We start from the raw sequence: 22,408 nt of genomic DNA, 5'->3' as shown, positions 1-22,408 counted from the left end.
GCCAATGGTGACTTTAAAACAGTTACAGAGTTTAATGGCTGTGATAGGAGAAAACTGAGGATGGATCAACAACGTTGTAGTTACTCCACAATACTAACATAAATGACAAAGTGTAAAGAAGGAAGACTGTACAGAATACAAATATTCCAAAACATGCATCCTGTTTGCAATAAGGCACTAAAGTAAAACTGGAAAAATGTGGCAAAGAAATTAACTTCATGTCCTGAATAAAAAGTGTTATGTTTGGGGGCAAATCCAACACAACACATCACTGAGTACCACTCTTCATATTTTCAAGCTGCATCATGTAATTGGTATGTTTGTCATCAAGTATTTTAGGATAAATATACACTGGAGTTGCTTACCAAGACAACATTGAATGTTCCTGAGTGGCCGAGTTACAGTTTTGACTTAAATTGGCTTCAAAATCTATGGCAAGACTTGAAAATGTCTGTCTAGCAATGATCAACAACCAACTTGACAGAGCTTGAAGAATTGTTAAAAGAATAATGTGCAAATATTGTACAATCCACGTTGTGCAAAGCTCTTCGAGACTTACCCAGAAAGACTCACAGCTGTAATTGCTGCCAAAGGTGATTCTAACATGTCTTGACTCAGCATTGTGAATACTTATGTAAATTAGATATTTCATGTTATAACATGTTTTCACTTTGTCATTATGGGGTATTGTGTGTAGATGGGTGATCAATTTTGAATTCAGGCTGTAACACAACAAAATGTGGAATAAGTCAAAGGGGTATGAATACTTTCTGAAGGCACTGTACATCTATTTCTGCCCTCAACCAGCTATTCAATATCTTTACATATAAAAAGTTCATCTTAACAGAAACCATTTACTGCTAGGAGTCATTTGGACTTCGTCCAACTTGAAAAGATCTCTGTATGGGGGCTTATAATTTAAATAGATTCCTTGATCCTAACTATGTGTTTGCGTGTGAATATGTGATTACAGAAACATGTAAAGCTTGCTAGCTATTTTGCTAGCTATTTTGACATTTAGCCTTTTACAAACATTCAGGCAAATGTTTGAAACTGGGTGTTAATTCTCTAATATTGTGTAGAGCATATCTGCTGTGCCACACTAGGAATCTGGGGCACTGACCTTTGGTCCTTTATTCCATCCAGAAAAAGGACTCAGGGTGAGCCTAACAGGAAATGAATCATGCTTGGATGCTCCTGTGTGTAGGGCTGCCTATCCTTTTTAATAGAATGGAATCAAAATACTAAACTAGGTTATTTCTAATTACAGTATACTGTATCACAGTGGTCTTGTTGTTATTGTAGCATCAGATGTCTAACAACTGACGTCACCCACATCACCCTAAATTTGATCAAAGCTACAAACATATACAATATGATACATTATTTATTCATATTACTGTGAAACGTGTGCATGCATATCCATGAACGTGGTCTGGGGGAATGGATAATATAGTAAACAAGACGGCTGATAGGGTTATCTACAATCCCAACGTATTCTTTAACTGGCATTTCACATTCCAGTGTGCTGCTGCTACATGATCGAGGTCTCAGAACCCTGCAGAATGTGATGTTCAGTCAGCTGTGACCAGGACTAATGTGAGCCTTCCCTCATGTGCCAGTCTCCTAGAATAGAGCCAGGCAGTCACATGGGTAATCTGCACATCTGAAAACATAGGTCAGTCTAACTGGGGAAATTACTGTAAACCAACTGAGAGGAGGAGCGGATTACTACCACTATTTCCCCCTCAAAAAACACACAGTGCCATTTAAGACGTCAGCCACACAACTTACATGACATTTCAGCTAAACTTTTATTTCGCTACCCAATACCTTTTTCTTTACTCTTATGTTAATCTCCAGCAGTGAATTTATGCAACTCCATTTTTTTTTTGTATAAACATTCTCTAAATTCCTCTGATGCTCTAACCCAGGGACAGTTTTTTGAGTTGCTGGGTTTGGAATTTCAAGATTATCTTTTAATTCAGATTTTTTTTGGGGTCCGTGTTTGCAATGTCGTCAAATACTCACATAAACCTGTATCGATTTGCTTCAAAAACGTAATGATGTTTACAACAAATGCCATGCAGACTAGTAGATAACTTATTGGTGCTGAATGTTAACTGCAAAGTATGTTAAAACACTGCTAATGATCCACAAAATAAGGATTGCATTCAACTTCTTATATAAATGAGTATCATGCTCGTGAATGAACAATACATTCTGTACTTTGCTGTGGCCCTGCATATTGTGACACAACGATAACCCCTCTCACCATCATTATTCACAGTAGGTGGCAAAGTGTTCCACGCTAGATCTACTTCCACAACTAATGCGAGACCTATAAAAGTAATGACACATCAGTACAAGTTGAAGACAGCTATGAGAGTGCCCACATTAGCATTATCCAACACATGGCAGCCATTTGTTGACGTGCATTAATATTTCCACCGAGTGTCACTATGAGCTATTTATTTTTTTGCACATGGGAAATTAACTCAGTGAACTTGTGTGACAGGTCCTGCGATGGATCAACGGCTTTAGCGAGCTGGGTGAACGTTGTACTAAATTACAGATGTTATGTGTTGATTATGTACTGTGGTGCTTATGTAGACCCACTCAATGAAACACTTCCCAAATACTCTTGCTAAGACCTCCAGTGGCTGAGGATTTGGCTAAATTATGTCTTTATGATTTTTGGTGGTGTGCCGCTCGACAGAAACGCCTCAGGAATGCAATCCCCAGGAAATAAAGCCTCTCTATGGTTCAGAGGGAAGAAGTCGCCATGCATAATGGGAAATAATCTGTTGTCATAAGATGCACAGCCCACACAATCCCCCCTCACCCCCACCCGCCTGCACAGCTCCAGCCCATCCAGATTGACGTCGAAGTGCAGATTAGGATGCTTCTCTTTTTTTCCTCACCTAATCTGACAGCTGGACTTCCATGAAACCCAGAGATGGTGTATTCACTGTAGGGAATATGAGTTCAGATACTGTAACTGAAGATGTAAGTAACTTGAGTCTCTCACTATGCAAACATCATGTCAAATCAAAAGCACTGATGTGCAATATTTGCAGCTAGAATCTAAGGCTACTGCAGACAACAATGCTATGTTGATGGAAATGCAGACAAAGGATTCATGCCTAAATGTATGTGGCCTTAAGGAAACAGACCCTCAAGGATGGAGGAGGGGTCCTAGCAGATGATATAAGGTGGAAATGGCAGGTATCACTCTGTCAGTGCCGGAGATAAAGGTGGAAAGATAAAGCACCTGCATACACTGGCACACACATTTATAGGGTTCTGCTGGGTTCATTGCACGGGAGGGCTTGGACCTGCGATGGCTGATAGCACCAGCAGTACATTTCAGACATTTAAATGTGCACGCTCATTACTCCAAGCAAGACGCTCCCTGCCACGGAAACCAAATCATTGAGGCTGATCCTTGAATAATATTTTTGCCAGGAAATGTGCCTGTCCTTCCTTTTCTCCATGTAATTCCCACTTACTGAATTCATTTTTTAGAACAGGCACCACATCATCTCAGATTTGACATACTTTATAAATGCTAATAGAATCCGTGTTGATACTTTATTATGTGCATTTCTAACCTTGATATAGCATGCATCAAGGACAAGCAGAAGCCTATGGATTAAAGCTGAGGTCATCGTGACGCTGAATAAATCTAGCACTGCCTGGCAGGCAGATGTTCTGCCTCTCTTTAGGAATGTCATTGTATGAATGGCAGACAGAATTGAAAAGGATAAGAATGAGTTAAGGTGTTGACAGAGATGAGAAATCCTCAGTGCTTAGGAGTGCTATTCCTAGAGGCTTAAGCCCACTGTAATGAACCATGAACACAGATATAAGTGGAACACTATTGTACGCTGAAACACTTTACCAAGCCACTAATAAGGGGCCTAATATGGGCACACAGTGGCACAGCAATTGTTTTTACTCAGCAGCCATGTTTGAACACGATAAGCAAGACCACATAATCCATTTTTGGATGTAGGAAACAGTGAGGAGAGATTACAGTGACATTGCTGATGAAGCCTGTCAAGAGATGTCAGGTTGTAACAGTCACTAATCTCACTAAAAAGTAACGGCAGAGATGTAAGGTTCAGTGGCGACCCGTCATTCAGGGTAGGTGGGGCAGAGCCTGTTTTTTTGCCTGTTTTGCATGTTATTTTAGTATTAATACGTGTCACATATCAGTTTCAAACAATGTAAAAAAAAGTGTTGCTCCAAAATACAGGTGTTTCAGCCTAGCTCAGTGCTTTCTGTGGTGGAGGGGCAGCCAGTGGAAAAAAACAGAGCGTAGGGGTTGGTAATCTTCTCTAGTTGCGCCGTGATTGGCTGAGTGTTCTGTCACTCATGGGGACACTACCGTAGCTTTGATTGGACTGATCATGTCAACATCATCCTTTCAAAATCTTAGCTAGCAAGCTAGACAACCAGTCATCATCATGAATCAAGTCGACAATCTACTGGCAAATCCTTTTCAATCCTTGTCATACGAAGAGAAATTATGGATAAAACGTATCGGTGCTTATCGGCCATTGGACATATACATTACACAACAAGTTCGTAATTACAAATTCAATAATGAGTGGCTTGGAAGGAATCAGTGGCTAACTGCAAGTGTTGCAAATCAATCCCTATTTTGCTTCCCCTGCCTGCTATTCGGTGGAGAGGGTGTGTGGTCCAAGTCAAGGTTTAAGAGTATTTTTTCCAAGCTTAAAAGGATAATATTCACATGCAACACAATGGGCCAGAAAAGGTTGAATACATTGGCACAGCTGTCAAGCCAGCATGACTTCTGCCGCGCTCAAAACAACTGGAAACTCAGAACTGGGAAATCTCAGACTTCAGTGAGTTCAAGATAACTGGGAACTCGGAAAATAAACTAGCTCTGACTGGGAAAATACGTTTTGAACGGTCACCCAACTCGGAAGTCCAAGTCGGGAAGTCGGGCCTCTTTCTAGAGCTCCAACCTGAAGATCACTGACATCATGATTCGCCCTTGTTTTTTCCAAGTTCCCAGTTCTCTTGAAAGCACCATAAATTCAGAGAATGCCAGACTTTAATGACAAGGTTTCATTTCAAAATTTCCCAACAAGAAGGACCGCCCAGCCACCTTCCTGTTCAAGTGAGCACAGCACAACTGTGAGTCCAAAAATGTATTGTATGCTGCTGCGTAAATGATGTAATATGCCAGGGAGATATGTATACTGTAGCTAAGAAAGTCATTCTAAGTGTATGTTGTACTGTAAGCTGTTACTAGCCCATGTGCCTCACCCTAATAATTTGGTCAATTTCCCCCTCATAATTTAGCCTACTGTTCTGACTTGCTGGTGCACATGTAGCCTATAGCCTGTTTTAGAGAAATGTAGTCATTGAATATTGTAAGAGCTTTCAATGTCTGCTTATATGACTCCTTTATTTATCTTACGGTTCTGACTTGGTGTACAGGGAGAAAACTGTAAGAACGGTCCATGTTCTGAATTCTGTCGCTGTACATTTCAAAAGCGCTGAACAAATAGTTATATTGACTACGTCCGTCTGACTCTCGCTCATTAATGTCTTAATCGAAATTACGGATTGCCTCTTATCCACTCATCGTTCCCTTATGCCATAGTTTGTACATCTCAATTGTCAGTAGAAACCACATTTGTTTAAGCAAGTCAGCCATATCAGCTATGTTTTTTTAAAAGGCAGTAAATGAGGCTGAATGAACTGTTTCGCTGCCAGACTAGGCTCCGCTAATAGCCAGGTGTAGCGGTGGTAAGAATTCACTCCATGGTGCTGAAAAGAAAGCTCTGCTGTTGGGACAGCTTCACGTAGGCCCTAACAGTTTGTGGGCACCGTTTGTCACCGTTATAGTGCAATTAATGTATTGTTTAGTGTTGTGTTGTGTAGTGGCTTTGCTGGCATGCATCCAAAAACATTTTTTGTTTGTTTGCCCCACCAAGATTTAAATGCTAAAATCACCACTGGTATCATGCTATTTTGAGCTAGGCACAAAGCTTTCATGTACATGATGTAAACGACTCACACATACAAGTTATAACGGGTGACACTTATTGTATATTGCCAAAGATTTCAGGATTTTTGCAATTTTTCTATCAAGGAAGGGAACCTACCTCTAAATTCCACCATGTGCTGTATAGAGATCATGGAAAGCCAAATCTTATGCTTAACTGTTGGAACCCCTGAGAGCACAGCCTATCCCTTGTTTGCCTATCTCTGCACCACCAGCTGCTAGAGGAATCAGAGTTCCTTCAAAATCTCACACAAGCCAAACACAGCAGCAAGCTAGCTCTTTTCAACACAATCCACAGTGCAGGACTTCGGGTTAGAGGGGGGAGTTACTGTGCTTTTTGAACTCTCTTACCCTGGCATTTACTTATCTCCACTAATCATAGTTTTTATCATATCCAAGGCCATTGACTGAGATGGCAGACTGCACTGCAGCCATACAGGCCAAGCAAAGTTCATCTGCCAGGACTTTTCTCTTTGATTTCTCCCAACTACCCTACACAAGCGGTGGGTATGATGGCAGCGAGGGAGGACAGATTTGGCATAATGGCTACAGATTCTGTTGCATTATTCACACTGTGGGAGACGTAAGCCCTCTGGTGTTCCCTAGGACCTAAGACAACTCGGCAACAAGTCATCTTGGATGCGGAACCCATTTCAGTGGATTCCCTGTTAATAAAATATGTTAAAGGATCATTGTGATTTTTCTACAACCAAATCTGTATTTTTGATATAAATGGCATGTTATAGAAGCGTCCAGACACTTTGTTTGCGATTTCACGTCTTTTTGAGAATCTTACCCCCAACCAGTGATTAATTTCCTCATCCTCGTTGTGCAGTATGGGTGCTCTGAAAAAACATGAACAAAGGCTCCAAAAACACCCAAATATTTCCTTTTAGAAATGGAAAAGTTCTCAATATGGTGATGCAGGTCTTTACATGTTGTACACATGAAATTGTGTCATTCCAAACTTTATCCGCAACGTTATATTCCATTTTGTTGTGACTCAAGCGATACCTCTCCGGCTGGTCTACATGTAACTGCCCAAATAAAGGAAACACTTGAGTAATGAGCGTTACAAAGTATATTGAAAGCAGGTGCTTCCACACTGGAAGTTCCAGACACTTGTAGAATCTATGCCAAGGAGCATTAAAGCTGTTCTGCCGGCTATGTTGGCGTTTCTTTTATTTTGGCTGTTACCTGTAGCAGCAGGCTACCCAGAAAATGGAACAGCTGGATAGGGGAAGCGGCTCGAGTCGCACAAAATGGAATATTACATTGCAGATAAAATTTGAAATTACACAATTTGATGTGTACAACATCCAAAGACCTGCATCACTATACTGAGACCGTTTCCATTTCTAAAATGATGTATTTGGGTGTTTTTGGAGCATTTGTTCATGTTTTTCAGTGCCCCTGTACAGCACAACGAGGATGAGGAAATTAATCTCTGGTTGCGGCGTAAGTGAAAAAAATTGTGTCTGGACCCTTCTATTACATGTCATTTACATCAAGAATATAGATTTGGTTGTAAAAAAGCAAACTCCTCCTTTAATGGAATTGCAACTACTGGTTTTTAACAAACAGAGCATTTAAAGCTGGTCCCAAAATGTTAGAGGCATGGTTTGGGTTTACCCATTACCTGAGGCAAATAGATCTGACACATGCAAATACCCTCTGAGCTTTGGTGTTTTCCTCAGTTTATTTTTTACATGTGGCTCAATATAGTGCCATAAAAGATCAAACAGATTAATATGTTGCCATATCATGGCATGAATCTTAAAACATCAGTGATTGGGAACTAAAAAGTAAAGTAAGGCCATTCCTCCCAAACTATACCACTGTCTGAAGAAGAGAGTAAACAAAAATACTGAGTGTGGCCATGTGAGACAAACTCTGTAGGGTCTATTTGATGATAGGAAAATGAGTAAACCAGATGAGTCCACACCGGTTTATACAAGTGCTTTTATATGACAGCTGAGCAGCATTATTGAGCAGCAGTTTGGAGCGTTGTGTATTGGTTGAATCTAAACAACTCATTACAGTTAATTAGGAAGAAGGCTCTAGCTCCGCCTCCTACTCCTCTTCGTTCTTTCCTCTTCATTTGACAGAACACAAAACTCTGTTTCACTGGGGCACAGCATATTGAGCTACACAATACTACAAATACAATGCAAGGTCAATTTGATGTTCTATAACAGCCAAATGAATTGCACTCTATAGGTCTACATGGAGGGAAACATTGAAAATCTTCAAGAAAAGTTGTAATGTGTGAGTCACAGTGTTCTTTGTGGATTTGTATAGCCCTCTATTGACATTAAGGGGTCACAAGGCTTATAAATTAACTTTCTGTGGACAATAGTCACTGACAATTCAACAGGCAATTATCGTTCTACTGTACACTCTAGATGGAACAAAAGCATCTCTACTAAAACATTGTTCAGGATATTGTTCGTAACAGATGCCGGCTCTAATACCAAACATGTTTCCGGAAAACACAATGCATGGTTGATATTACATGACCCTGCATGTAAAAAATACAGATATCAGATGAATAAGGTAGCTGCGCTGACCGCACAATAGCGAAATAAAATATAAATAAAAAAACACAGAGGGTAGGCTTCAGATTTGTTCATAATCATTTTATATAACTGCTGAAATAAAGCCTGGTGATTGGTTGATGGAGGCGCCACCACAGCCCACTTTCCTGCCAATATCTATTCTTACTTCCTGTGAGTCAAGCCCAGCTGTCACTAGCATACGAGGACAGTGCACAGGAAAGCCTCAGATCAACTCCAACACACAACTTTTTAACTCCCCACTAAATCTCCCCCTACTGTTATGATCCACTGCCTGTTGGTCAGCCTTCCATGAAGCGAAGCAAGCCATCAAAGTAAACGTCCAAGATAACGACTTATACTGTAGACTGAGGGATCTAGAAAGGGAGTAAACAGACTAAAAGCCAAAACCAAAAAATAATGTTGTATGTAAAACTACAATTTCAAATATTTCAATATCTGACCACGAGATGTGGGTTGATAAAACTGAATCAGTACATTGGCCTATAACAGAGCAGAAATTCAACTACAGTGCTTAACCACCACACTGTATTTGTGTCTGTGGACTTGGAATAACACATGAGGTTCAGTATCCCTGTGCCCTCTGACCCTGGTGTGCCTGAACAGCGATTATTACTATCCTTATCCCTGTAATGGAGAGATGTTCCTATCAGATCACACCAGCAGCACATCACGTGACCACATCTTTTTTCCTGATTCAAATCAAAACACAGGACTTTGTTCTCCCCACGTTGCCCTTTGAACCCATTTCCAGCTGTTCAGAGAGTTGAGATTTCAATTTAATTTCCTTTTCATATTGGTTTACCAAGACCATGTATCCATGTAATAAGGATGTTATAATACAATACAATTCTAGTGAATCTATCAAATTAATTAATCTATCTAGTGGTATTTACAAACAATTTAGAGGAAATTGTAAAAAGCATGAAAAAACTCATCACTCGTAAAATGTATGCTGACAAAATGTGTCCTCTGCGTTGGAATTTTGTTTCTAATAGATTTTTGATTCTGTTTGCATTTAGACCCTGACCCTGTGGAGGAGAGGGCAGTGTGGGGAAATAGGATTATGGCTAGCTACTGTAGTTCATTGTAGAAAGTTAAACTCTGCTCTATGACCTAAATAATTGACATGAAATACATTACAGCAAGTTAGAAATCAATACTAACTATCCTTAGGCTTGAGTGTTCTCCACAGACTCAAAACATGACAGGGACAGTAATTAAATACAAGTATTTGAGAATCAGTAATAAGAGACAACAGTGTGCTGCCACAATGTGCACAGACAAATAGATGAATAAAAAATCTCCACATGGGGGGTACTTACAAAGATTGCCCAGCTACACATATAAACAACCACTAGGCATTCAGCTGCACTGGCAGAGTTGACTCACAGAGAACAAAAGAGAGCAAGACGTTTAGATGAAAATACACATAGTTGGACAATGCTGCCAAGAAACATTGAAGACAGAGCTGCATTGGAAAGCAATAGGAGTACAGTGGGCTTGCGAAAGTATTCACCCCCTTGGCATTTTTCCTATTTTGTTGCCTTACAACCTGATTTTTTGGAGATGCAAAATATTCTTTATTGTGAAACAAACAAGAAATAAGACAAAAAAAAACAGAAAACTTTAGCATGCATTACTATTCAACCCCCCACCCCACCCCCCAAAAGTCAATACTTTATAGAGCCACCTTTTGCAGCAATTACAGCTGCAAGTCTCTTGGGGTATGTCTCTATAAGCTTGGCACATCTTCAAGGCAAAACTGCTCCAGCTCCTTCAAGTTGGATGGGTTCCGCTGGTGTACATCAATCTTTAAGACATACCACAGATTCTCAATTGGATTGAGGTCTGGGCTTTGACTAGGCCATTCCAAGACATTTAAATGTTTCCCCTTAAACAACTTGAGTGTTTCTTTAGCAGTATGCTTAGGGTCATTGTCCTGCTGGAAAATGAACCTCCGTCCCAGTCTCAAATCTCTGGAAGACTGAAACAGGTTTTCCTCAAGAATTTCCCTGTATTTAGCGCCATCCATCATTCCTTCAATCTGACCAGTTTCCCAGTCCCTGCCGATGAAAAACATCCCCACAGCATGATGCTGCCACCACCATGCTTCACTGTGGGGATGGTGTTCTCGGGGTGATGAGAGGTGTTGGGTTTGCGCCAGACATAGCGTTTTCCTTGATGGCCAAAAAGCTCAATTTTAGTCTCATCTGACCAGAGTACCTTCTTCCATATATTTGGGGAGTCTCCCACATGCCTTTTGGCGAACACCAAATGTGTTTGCTTATTTTTTTCTTTAGGCAATGGCTTTTTTCTGCCCACTCTTCCGTAAACCTCAGCTCTGTGGAATGTACGGCTTAAAGTGGTCCTATGGACAGATACTCCAATCTCCGCTGTGGAGCTTTGCAGCTCCTTCAGGGTTATCTTTGGTCTCTTTGTTGCCTCTCTGATTAATACCCTCCTTGCCTGGTCCGTGAGTTTTGGTGGACGGCCCTCTCTTGGCAGGTTTGTTGTGGTGCCATTTCTTTCCAATTTTTAATAATGGATTTAATGGTGCTCCGTGGGATGTTCAAAGTTTCAGATATTTTTTTATAACCCAACCTTATCTGTACTTCTCCACAACTATGTCCCTGACCTGTTTGGAGAGCTCCTTTGTCTTCATGGTGCTGCTTGCTTGGTGGTGCCCCTTGCTTAGTGGTGTTGCAGACTCTGGGGCCTTTCAGAACAAGTGTATATATCCTGAGATCATGTGACAGATCATGTGACACTTAAATTGCACACAGGTGGACTTTATTTAACTAATTATGTGACTTCTGAAGGTAATTGGTTGCACCAGATCTTATTTAGGGGCTTCATAGCAAAGGGGTGAATACATATGCACGCACCACCTTTCCGTTATTAATTTTTTAGAATGTTTTGAAACAAGTTATTTTTTAAATTCCACTTCAGCAATTTTGACTATTTTGTGTATGTCCATTACATGAAATCCAATAAAAATCCATTTAAATTACAGGTTGAAATGCAATAAAATAGGAAAAACGCCAAGAGGGATGAATAATTTTGCAAGGCACTGTGGATGTAACTTTTTTAAAAACATTTTTTCAGAGCAACTTACAGGATCAATTAGGGTTAGGTGCCTTGCTCAAGGGCACATTGACAGATTTCACGTAGTCAGCTCAGGGATTCAAACCAGTAACCTTTTGGTTACTGGCCCAACCTCTTAACCGCTAGGCTACCTGCATGTCTATACCATGGCCATTTTTATGTGGGTAAAACAGAATATGTATTTTTAGTATATGTGTGGGAGAAACTTCCAACCTGGACCTTCATACAATCATGGCCATCTAATAATGGAAAATGTCTCCCTCACCTCTCCACTGTAATAGCTGATGTGAGGTGAGTAGTAGCTTAAAATGGCTGTCATGCATTACCCAGGTTGGTGTTATACATTGGTGCTGGATGTGGTGTTTCTCAGTGTACAGTGTTTTGAGATCCATTGAAAAGTACTATATAAATGCAATCCATGATCATCTGTATTATTATCATTTATTTATATAGTTACACAATTGTGGCCAGACTCTGTCCTTGTCAACAATATGACTCTTTCAATGTCAAGTTATGACACACACACACACACACACACACACACACACACACACACACACACACACACACACACACACACACACACGATAATACAAGGGAGACCAAAGGGCTGTTCTAATCTAAACTACTATGACACCTTCCCCTCGTTCTCTCACCCTCAAACAAGAAGGGCTCCCTTGGGAAAACGTCAGTGAAACGTCAATGGAGGGCTCACTCACTTGAGTGGAGGGAGAAGTGAAGGGTTGATGCTGCTTAGAATGCAGTGGGCAAATGTAGGCATATGGAGTTCCTGCACTGCATTTCCAGAGCAGCATGGATCTAGTGGCAAGTAGCCCGACATTCCTAACTACGCTTTCACTAGACATTTTGTAGCAGACATGAGTCTGGCTCATGGTCTCATGATGAGGTAGCCCTGCCTGCAACTTCAAAATTAGTGTCACCCTCAGCCCTTGAGGAAGTTGCCTCTTGGTCTAATGGTCAAGATGTTGCTTTCTCCTGTGGCAGACTAGGGTTCAGATCATGCCCGTGACAATGGCGCCCAACTGTGGGATGGTCTTTCATGGGGGAGGAGGGTATATGTAGAGGACATGAGCCAGGCTCATGGTGTCGTGATGATGTAGCCCTGCCTGCGACTTCAAAATCAGTGTCATCCTTGGTTGAATAGGAAAGTGTCAAAGCCTTCACTCCCTCAATTGGTTATGGTGCAGCGGCATCATTGATGATTTGCATTCCCTTTCCTTAATGTTTTCGCCTCACTCCACCCACCAAAATCAATTCACTCTGCCCACATTTCTCACTTCACCTCAATTCCCTCTCCTTCAAATGAAAATTAATGGCTTACAGTATTTTGCCACCATCCATTGCTTTCAGTGACCAATTGATTAGACTGCTCAACCACTGTATTTCAAACTTCTTATGTGACAGAAAAGTGTCTCAAACCTTGTATGAATGGAATAGGATTAGTCAAGATGCAGCCTATAGATTAAACCTAGGTATTAAAGATGCACTATGCAGAAATCGCTCCGCCATTTCCTGGTTGCTAAAAGTCTAATAGTTTGCCTAATTTCAGTTTATATGATAAAACACGCAAGTATAGTGTAGAGAATCATTGTACCATCTAAATTGCTGTGAAATATATTTTCCATAACCAAAAATATTATTTTCAGCTGTTTGAAGCTGCTGTTAAAAACCGAAAGTAAAAGAGCAAAAACGAAACTTAAGAATGAAACTTAAGAACAGGAAGCATATAAATAATACACATAGAACAGATATATCGCTTCTTAGACTTGCTTTCAATGAGAATGACAGATATATATAACTCAAATTTCTATGTGAATTTTGTCAGGTGGCTCAAAAAGTTACATATTGCAGCTTTAGGGGAAAAATGTGTGCTTCAATGCTGTAGAATCTGGTCAGATCTTTGAGTGTCAGACAAATAAACAAAATCTACTCCAACCGTGACTCTGCTGTAGCCTAGTTTGGATAGATAAAAATTATTGATCTACATCTTAAATGTAAGCCTAATGCAAGCCCCCAGGAGCCCATGGAATAGCCTTCAATTGTTTATAACATATGCAGCAGTACACAATGCCTTGATCTTATGAGAAAGTTGCAGTATCCAGGCAGTATTTCATCAGTTTCCTACTCCCCATTATAACTATTATATGTGGGAGATAAGTAAATGTACCAATTGTCTTCAATCACAGATAAAAGACTACTGTTATTTTGTTGTTATTGGAAGTCTGGTCCTGGCTCTATTAATGGGCTATGGAGAACACTTGAGCTAAGGCTGCAGCCAATGTGAATCGCCCAGGAGACACGAAACATACTGGTAGCCTATAGCATTCAAAGGCAGTAAATATGTTAGCGATCTGAAGTAGTAATGATAACAATCATAATACATTAACAAGAAGAAGATAATTACTTGATTTCACACTGTAAAGTTTATGGACCATTTGCAAGAAATACCATGATGTGTGATGCACACTTCCTCCATCTATGCTCTCCTTTACCCAACCCAAGTACCCAACGATGCCATATCTGAGGATGCCAGCATTCAAAACTGAAGGAGGAATATCATTCTATGGTCTTCAAGGAAACCATTCACTTTATCGGAATGGGGAAAGTTGAGGCAATTCTATGTGGATACATATTGAATGTTATGGTTCATTCTACGAGCGGCCAACATTAAAACTGTTTCAAATGTAGACGGACTGAGCCATCTACCTTCCACACGCGTCTCCGAAATTATGACCTCACGAATTCTGAAAATGTGAGAGGCTTTTTTGTATCCAACTCTCACCGACTGCGTTTTATGCAGAAATAATGACTTACCAACGGCTAAATCCAGTAGATCTGCGCACAAGAGGAGACACAAAGAGAAGACAGTCATCTTTCCCTTATTTTGCAATAAATCCCAAACTCCATCTGCGTTTACATGCTCCCCGTTTTTCGGCTGCGTAATCCCCACCATTCCAAAGGTGTGAGATCGAGAGGTGCCCACAAACTATTCATGATGCAGTTCAAGTATAAGTGGGAAATATGATCAATTCGCTCCAAATACACTTAAATTACAGCAAAGAGGACCAATAATCGTCAAAAGAAACGGTTCCTGAACTGCGTAGAATAATATTTTCCTGCTAGACCATCAACGTTAAGCAGTGCAGTCGAGGATTACAAAAAAATGGATTTAGGTTGGATGAAAATCTATGCTTCTCAGTCAATGCTCTTCTCTCTTGCTCTCTCTCGCCCGCGCGCTCTATCCTCCCACCCTCTAGCACAGACGCAAGCATTCAGTCACTCCTGATCACTCGCTCTTTATTTCACACAATTTTCCTTAATCCTACCCTGGCTCCAAACCCTTCCCCTCTAATTCTGTCAACTAAACCGATTTATTTCTGCAGGATTTTGTTTTTCCTAATGAAAATGTTTTTAAAGATCATTATAACCTCCAGTATACTGCAACGCCTCATTCTACGTTAACGCAATGAACCTGGATAGTTTCAGCATCTTTAGCTGGCATCATACTATAGCACCAGAACCCTGAGCGTCATCATCATGAACAACTATGAATTAACCCCGAAGTGCACCTTGCCCCACTACAAAAAAACACAGAAAACATTTTGCCCCACTATTAGCATTTTAGTAATCTGTGCCAAACTCCTAATGCAAATATAGGATTATGTCAGTTTCACTCCCCTCCTTTACTCTCTATCATGAGTAAGTCCAATGATCAAATACAAATGAGGTATGGATGTTTATTTGTAAGCTCTGCATTTGGCCATTTGGCCAATTCCTGAAAATCATCCACAATAGAGTGAATCACACATATGCATATGTGATCCTCTAAGGTTATGCACTCACTGCAGGTGCTCACAAAATTTCATCAAATCAGCAGTTAGATTTTGAACTCAGAGACAGCTTTGCTACTGGAACAAGTTAAGATGAAATTATATTTTCTCACTGTACACAAACAGACACCTGAAGCTGCTTCAAGGTCCACAACATATTTAGAGGCTTTATCCATAACGAAGTGTTCACTTCCACCCACGTACCAGGTTGTAATCCTTCAATATTACAGAGTAAAGTATGCACTCTGATTTCTTGATAAATAGCAGTAGAATACAACAATGAATTTGGAGTAAATGGTGGCATATTTGATTATCTTTGGTCAGTGGATTTTATAAAGATATTTGCATTTTGTATGACCTTGCCTATAAAACATGTCTCCTAAAAATTAATGAGCAAGGAGAGAGGTTACATAAAAAGAGAAAAATAGAAGGAAAAAGTTGTCATAAATGGCTAAAGACAGTCATATTCCCTGGAGCATTTAATTGCGCTGCTGTAGAGGAACTGGCCCCAGAGCAGAAGAGGCTGCTATCTGGGATAAGGTCTGCAGTACTAATGCACTATCACACATCTCTAGAGGGCAGTGTCAACAACAATTTATTAAGGCAACAGAGCTGAACGTGTTCCTGTCCATATGGCACCTGCCCCATGAACAAAGAGGGGTCTGCAGTCTCGAGGGGATACACATCTTCTATTGTTGTCATGTATGGTGTGGCCAGCACAGGTTTCATACCAACAGACATTAAGTTAGGGGACACAAAGGGAAGCCTTTGGTTCGATAAACCGTAAATGGTGTTTATTCCTTTATTTGTGGACTGAAGGACAGCAGGGGAGAGTCAGACTGACACAGAGTTAGATAGGTAAATAGGGTCTAAATCCTGTTTTCTCTTGTCCCAGATATCTCCACAGTGTTTATTTGTATCTGTAACTGAATTACACTGGCCGGAAGACATTCCCTGTTTTCATTGACACCTGTACTAAAAATGCACTTGTACTGTATACCACAGACATAGCTATAGCCTGTCATACCATCCTTTGACACTCATCACATTTTCTTGCTTCAGGACAGAAAAAAAAGAAAATACAATGCGCTAAGGAACATTTGTTTCCAGGGTCTGTTTAAGGTGATGCTACAGAGCTTTTGTATAATTTACATCAGACGCTCTTATCCAGAGTGACTTACAGGAGCAATTAGGTTTAGGTGCCTTGCTTAAAGGCACATCGACAGATTTTTCACCTAGTCGGCTCGGGGATTAGAACCAGCGACCTTTCGGTTACTGACACAACGCTCTTACCCACTAAGCTACCTGTAGTAATGAAAGTAGCGCTCGTGAGCAAAAATGGGTCAGCGAAAATGTTGCACAATTGTTTACAACGTCATCCATTTTGTATGATATGTTACGTCCTGCAAAACATTTTTGGAGTGCAATTGATATGTTACGAATTCCAATTCGTACAATATGTTACGCATTTGTAAGTGCTTAAGATCCCATTCAATCTATTTAAGCAGTTATATCAAGGTTTCTGAACATTATGGCTCAGTTGATAGAGCATGGCACTTGCAACGCCAGGGTTGTGGGTTTGATTACCACGGGGGACCAGTATGGGAAAAAAAAAGTACTGTATGTATTCACGCACTACTCTAAGTCGCTCTGGATAAGAGTGTCTGGTAAATGTTGTTATGATATTTTGCTGCTGGTTGAAACTGGCAAATTTAAATGAAGATATGAAATTCACAAACACAATAATAGTTTAGATTTTTGTACTAAAGAACACATTCCATGCTTAAAAGCAAGGGCATATGTACAGTACAGTATGGCTCTGTCCTTTCCTCCCTCTTCCTCCTGAAACTCAGCGATTTGAGGCTCTTACATGGTGCAAGTGCTCCTTTTCAAAGAGATTACAGCACATATCTGTCTGAGGCAGAATTGCATGGATATTATGCATGGGAGACGACTCAGAAGTCTTCCAGCGGGAAACACATTGCAATGTGCCCGTACCATCACCACCGATTAGGGCTGATTTCTGAAAATGGGACGAGTCCAGGCTTGAGGGGTTGACCAGGTTAAAACCAGCTGTAGACATGCTAGAGTTGCAACATTTTACGTCATGCAGACTGTATAGGTACAGACAATAAAACCTTGATGTCAGCTTAAGGTATTTCCTAGAGCTGCTACCTCACATGCTACCTCACACAACCTGTAGAAAGGTATTATGCTTTATACTGGTTGTGCTACAGTGAGGGGAAAAAGTATTTGATCCCCTGTTGATTTTGTATGTTTGCCCACTGACAAAGACATGATCAGTCTATAATTTTAATGGTAGGTTTATTTGAACAGTGAGAGACAGAATAACAACAGAAAAATCCAGAAAAACACGTCAAAAATGTTATAAATTGATTTGCATTTTAATGAGGGAAATAAGTATTTAACCCCTCTGCAAAACATGACTTAGTACTTGGTGGCAAAACCCTTGATGGCAATCACAGAGGTCAGACGTTTCTTGTAGTTGGCCACCAGGTTTGCACACATCTCAGGAGGTATTTTGTCCAACTCCTCTTTGCAGATCTTCTCAAAGTCATTAAGGTTTCGAGGCTGACGTTTGGCAACTCAAACCTTCAGCTCCCTCCACATATTTTCTATGGGATTAAGGTCTGGAGACTGGCCAGGCCACTTCAGGACCTTAATGTGCTTCTTCTTAAGCCACTCCTTTGTTGCCTTGGCCGTGTGTTTTGGATCATTGTCATGATGGAATACACATCCACAACCCATTTTCAACATCCTGGCTGAGGGAAGGAGGTTCTCACCCAAGATTTGATGTTACATGGCCCCGTCCATCGTCCCTTTGATGCAGTGAAGTTGTCCTGTCCCCTTAGCAGAAAAACACCCCCAAAGCATAATGTTTCCACCTCCATGTTTGACGGTGGGGATGGTGTTCTTGGGGTCATAGGCAGCATTCCTCCTCCTCCAAACACGGCGAGTTGAGTTGATGGCAAAGAGCTCGATTTTGGTCTCATCTGACCACAACACTTTCACCCAGTTCTCCTCTGAATCATTCAGATGTTCATTGGCAAACTTCAGACGGGCCTGTATATGTGCTTTCTTGAGCAGGGGGGACCTTGCGGGCGCTGCAGGATTTCAGTCCTTCACAGCGTAGTGTGTTACCAATTGTTTTCTTGGTGACTATGGTCCCAGATGCCTTGAGATCATTGACAAGATCCTCCCGTGTAGTTCTGGGCTGATTCCTCACCGTTCTCATGATCAATGCAACTCCACGAGGTGAGATCTTGCATGGAGCCCCAGGCCGAGGGAGATTGACAGTGCTTTTGTGTTTCTTCCATTTGCGAATAATCGCACCAACTGTTGTCACCTTCTCACCAAGCTGCTTGGCGATGGTCTTGTAGCCCATTCCAGCCTTGTGTAGGTCTACAATCTTGTCCCTGACATCCTTGGAGAGCTCTTTGGTCTTGGCCATGGTGGAGAGTTTGGAATCTGATTGAGTGATTGCTTCTGTGGACAGGTGTCTTTTATACAGGTAACAAACTGAGATTAGGAGCACTCCCTTTAAGAGTGTGCTCCTAATCTCAGCTCGTTACCTGTATAAAAGACACCTGGGAGCCAGAAATCTTTCTGATTCAGAGGGGGTCAAATACTTATTTCCCTCATTAAAATGCTAATCAATTTATAACATTTTTGACATGCGTTTTTCTGGATTTTTTTGTTGTTATTCTGTCTCTCACTGTTCAAATAAACCTACCATTAAAATTATAGACTGATCATGTCTTTGTCAGTGGGCAAATGTACAAAATCAGCAGGGGATCAAATACTTTTTTCCCTCATGTATATATGATTGAGCTGTGGCTATTTAGCCAACTGAATTAGTTTGTAAGACCTCTAGGAATTTGAAATATTACAGGATGATCTAGATCTATATAAAGCATTCACAGGTACTGTAAGCATTACAGATGCACTTGAGCACATGCTGTACTAATGTAACCTAATGTTATTTTGTCCTCCCCTATACGTTCTTTCCTTTTTTTCTCATGTCTCCAGCTGGTCTTAATAACAATGTTAAAGTCCTGAATCACAGGATGTGTCACTGGATCAGCCTCCAACTCCTCCTGGTTGGGTTGGCCTACATGAGGACTCTCAAGAACACATGTATCTCTTTGTGATGTCAGGTGGGGGTGGAGAGGAAGGCAGGGGGGCTTTCATAGGGCCAGATTCAATCAATCCTGCTATAGCAATGTTTACACAGTCCCTTTGTTTACACAACAGCTGCTTGCACACATACACATCTCACTCTGACAACTGAAGGTCTCAACTGTATGTGAGAGGACTCAATGTAGTGTTTTTATAGTGTCTAAAACAAAATAACAAAACCAATGTATTTGTCTACGGGGAAAGGTATGTTTATGCTCCAGCAAAAAAATGACAATGTTGGTTTGATTGAACTGAGCCCTTAGTTAAGCTCACAGTGCCAGCTGAGCTCAGAGTGGATGTGATACAATATATACACTCAGTGTAAAAAACATTAGGAACACCTGCTCTTTCCAAGACATACAGTAGACTGACCAGGTGAATCTGGGTGAAAGCTATGATCTCTTATTGATGTCAACTTAAATCAACTTCAATCAGTGTAGATGAAGGGGAGGAGACAGGTTAAATTGAGACATGGATTGTGTATGTGCCATTCAGAGGGTGAATGGGCAAGACAAAAGATTTAAGTGCCTTTGAACGGGGTATGGTAGTAGGTGACAGGCGCACCGGTTTAAGTGTCTCAAGAACTGCAACGCTGCTGGGCACAGATGGGTTTGATATTATTTTTAATTGTCATTTGTTAATCTTTAACTGAATGTGTTTCATCATGCCTCACAGGGTGTTTGGTCAGATTTAAGATCTTCCCAATGCATTTTGCAAGGTGCTAACTGCTATTTCATCAGGAAATTCATGTGGTGGTTAACATTATTTAATAGTTGTCATAAATGATTAGAGGCGATCCACTGGAAACATAGTGTTTACATAACGTGTGTTGCTAAAGAGATAACAGGCGTATAACTAACTGTATAACACATCTTCTATATGTGGACAACGCACTGCAAGATAATGCTAGCAAGGCTCCAGACAGAAATCAACCTGGATCGCAAGACAGATTTTGACCAATGGACCAGCTTTCCTGAGGGTCACCTTTACATTAGTCTCACTGAGTGCCCCTTAACAGTGGCCCACTGTGCATTCAAACGGATTGAATTATCCTGAAATGTCCAAGAAAATAAAATGCACTGGGCACAGAAAACCCTTAAAGTTGAGAAATACCTAAGAAAGGTAACTGAGCGCTATGGGGGATTTACGTTTATTGCCTATTATTTCTCCCAAGGTCATGGTTCCTATGTCTTCTCAGATGTCTGTCTTGTCGTAAGCAAAATCCTGAGTCAAATTCTATGTATTTGTTGGATATTTCCTCTACTTCTGAGAACTCTATTTGATATTTGAGAAATACAACAAGAATTGTGTGTCCCTAGACAACCTTCGTGATGCACTCACATACTTGGAGTGTCACATGCTGAACAAGGACAAGAGGACAGAAGACAGGACCGGAAACCAGACAGAACAACTGTACAGATCTTTTCTCAGACATTGATAGGTTTATTCTACCGAATGATAGAAAACCTGCAACTTACAAAATGTAGCTTCTAAAATGCAATGCTTTTGAAAATACTCGATGTTATGACTAAGGAAAGGAGTGGGCTTCTAGAAATTCTCGACAGAAGTGCTGTTCCTGGTCAGAGTGGTGCTGCATTGAGCTGTGATGTCCATGAACTTGGATCTGTTCAGTAGCAATGCATTACACAACACTGTCCATGGTGCTGAACTTGGATCTGTTCAGTGCCACTGTATTTCAGAGAACTGTCCATGGTGCCCCTAACAGTGCCACAGACACCTTGAAAAAATATTTCACTTAACTTCCTCAGTGTTGCTATTACAAGATGTTGAAGACTGTGAACCTTGCCAAGTACATACTATCCTTGGGTTTTAGTCAGTGATCATGGGTTGAGGTCGTGGCTGACAATTCATCCAACCATCTTTTATGTGGCTACACATACACTGAGTGTACAAAACAATAGGAACACCTGCTCTTTCCATGACATAGACTGACCAGGTGCGTCCAGGTGAAAGCTATGATCCCTTATTGATGTCACTTGTTAAATCCACTTCAATCAGTGTAGATGAAGCGGAGGAGACAGGTTAAAGAAAGATAATTAAGCCTTGAGACAATTGAGACATGGATTGTACGCCATTCAGAGGGTGAATGGGAAAGACAAAATATTTAAGTGCCTTTGAATGGGGTATGGTAGTAGGTGCCAGGTGCACCGGTTTGAGTGTGTCAAGAATTGCAACGCTGCTGAGTTTTTCACGCTCAACAATTTCCTGTGTGTATCATGAATGGTCCACCACCCAAAGGCTATGCAGCTGTGGGAAGTATTGGAGTCACCATTGGCCAGCATTCCTGTAGAACGCTTTCAATACCTTATATTCCATGCCAGACTAACTGAGGCTGTTCTGAGTGCAAAGGGGGGTGCAACTCAATATTAGGAAGTTGTTCCTAATGTTTTTTACACTCAGTGTATACCCATACATTAAGTTGTTCTATCGCTATGCTGAAAACAACAATTGAGATACAATGCAGTCGGTAGCTCTTACAGGAGAAGATCCCCCACCCACTATACACATTAAAAGGTAATGCCTTTTGTCAGCATTGGCTGCTTGCCTGCCTCACAGACCTCTGCTTTCCATCATGGAATCTCTATCCATAACCCTGTCGCTGT

At 40.9% G+C, this 22,408-nt stretch overlaps 1 protein-coding gene across 2 annotated transcripts in view; it reads right to left on the bottom strand.

Annotated features, from left to right (window-relative positions):
• igsf21a (immunoglobin superfamily, member 21a) overlaps window positions 1-15,206 on the bottom strand; it is a 270,253-nt gene extending 255,047 nt beyond the window's left edge. For both annotated transcript variants that reach the window (XM_041888425.2, XM_041888426.2), the window contains exon 1: window positions 14,569-15,206. In XM_041888425.2, the coding sequence (XP_041744359.1) occupies window positions 14,569-14,707 (139 nt within the window). In that variant the 5' untranslated portion in view covers window positions 14,708-15,206. The remainder of the gene's footprint in view (window positions 1-14,568) is intronic.
• Window positions 15,207-22,408: the final 7,202 nt, after the last annotated feature.

The sequence above is a fragment of the Coregonus clupeaformis genome, chromosome 10 (genome assembly GCF_020615455.1).
Source record: "Coregonus clupeaformis isolate EN_2021a chromosome 10, ASM2061545v1, whole genome shotgun sequence".
NCBI lineage: Eukaryota > Metazoa > Chordata > Actinopteri > Salmoniformes > Salmonidae > Coregonus > Coregonus clupeaformis.
The sequence above is the reverse complement of the archived record's forward strand: the minus strand, read 5'-3'. Positions and strand labels throughout refer to the sequence as shown.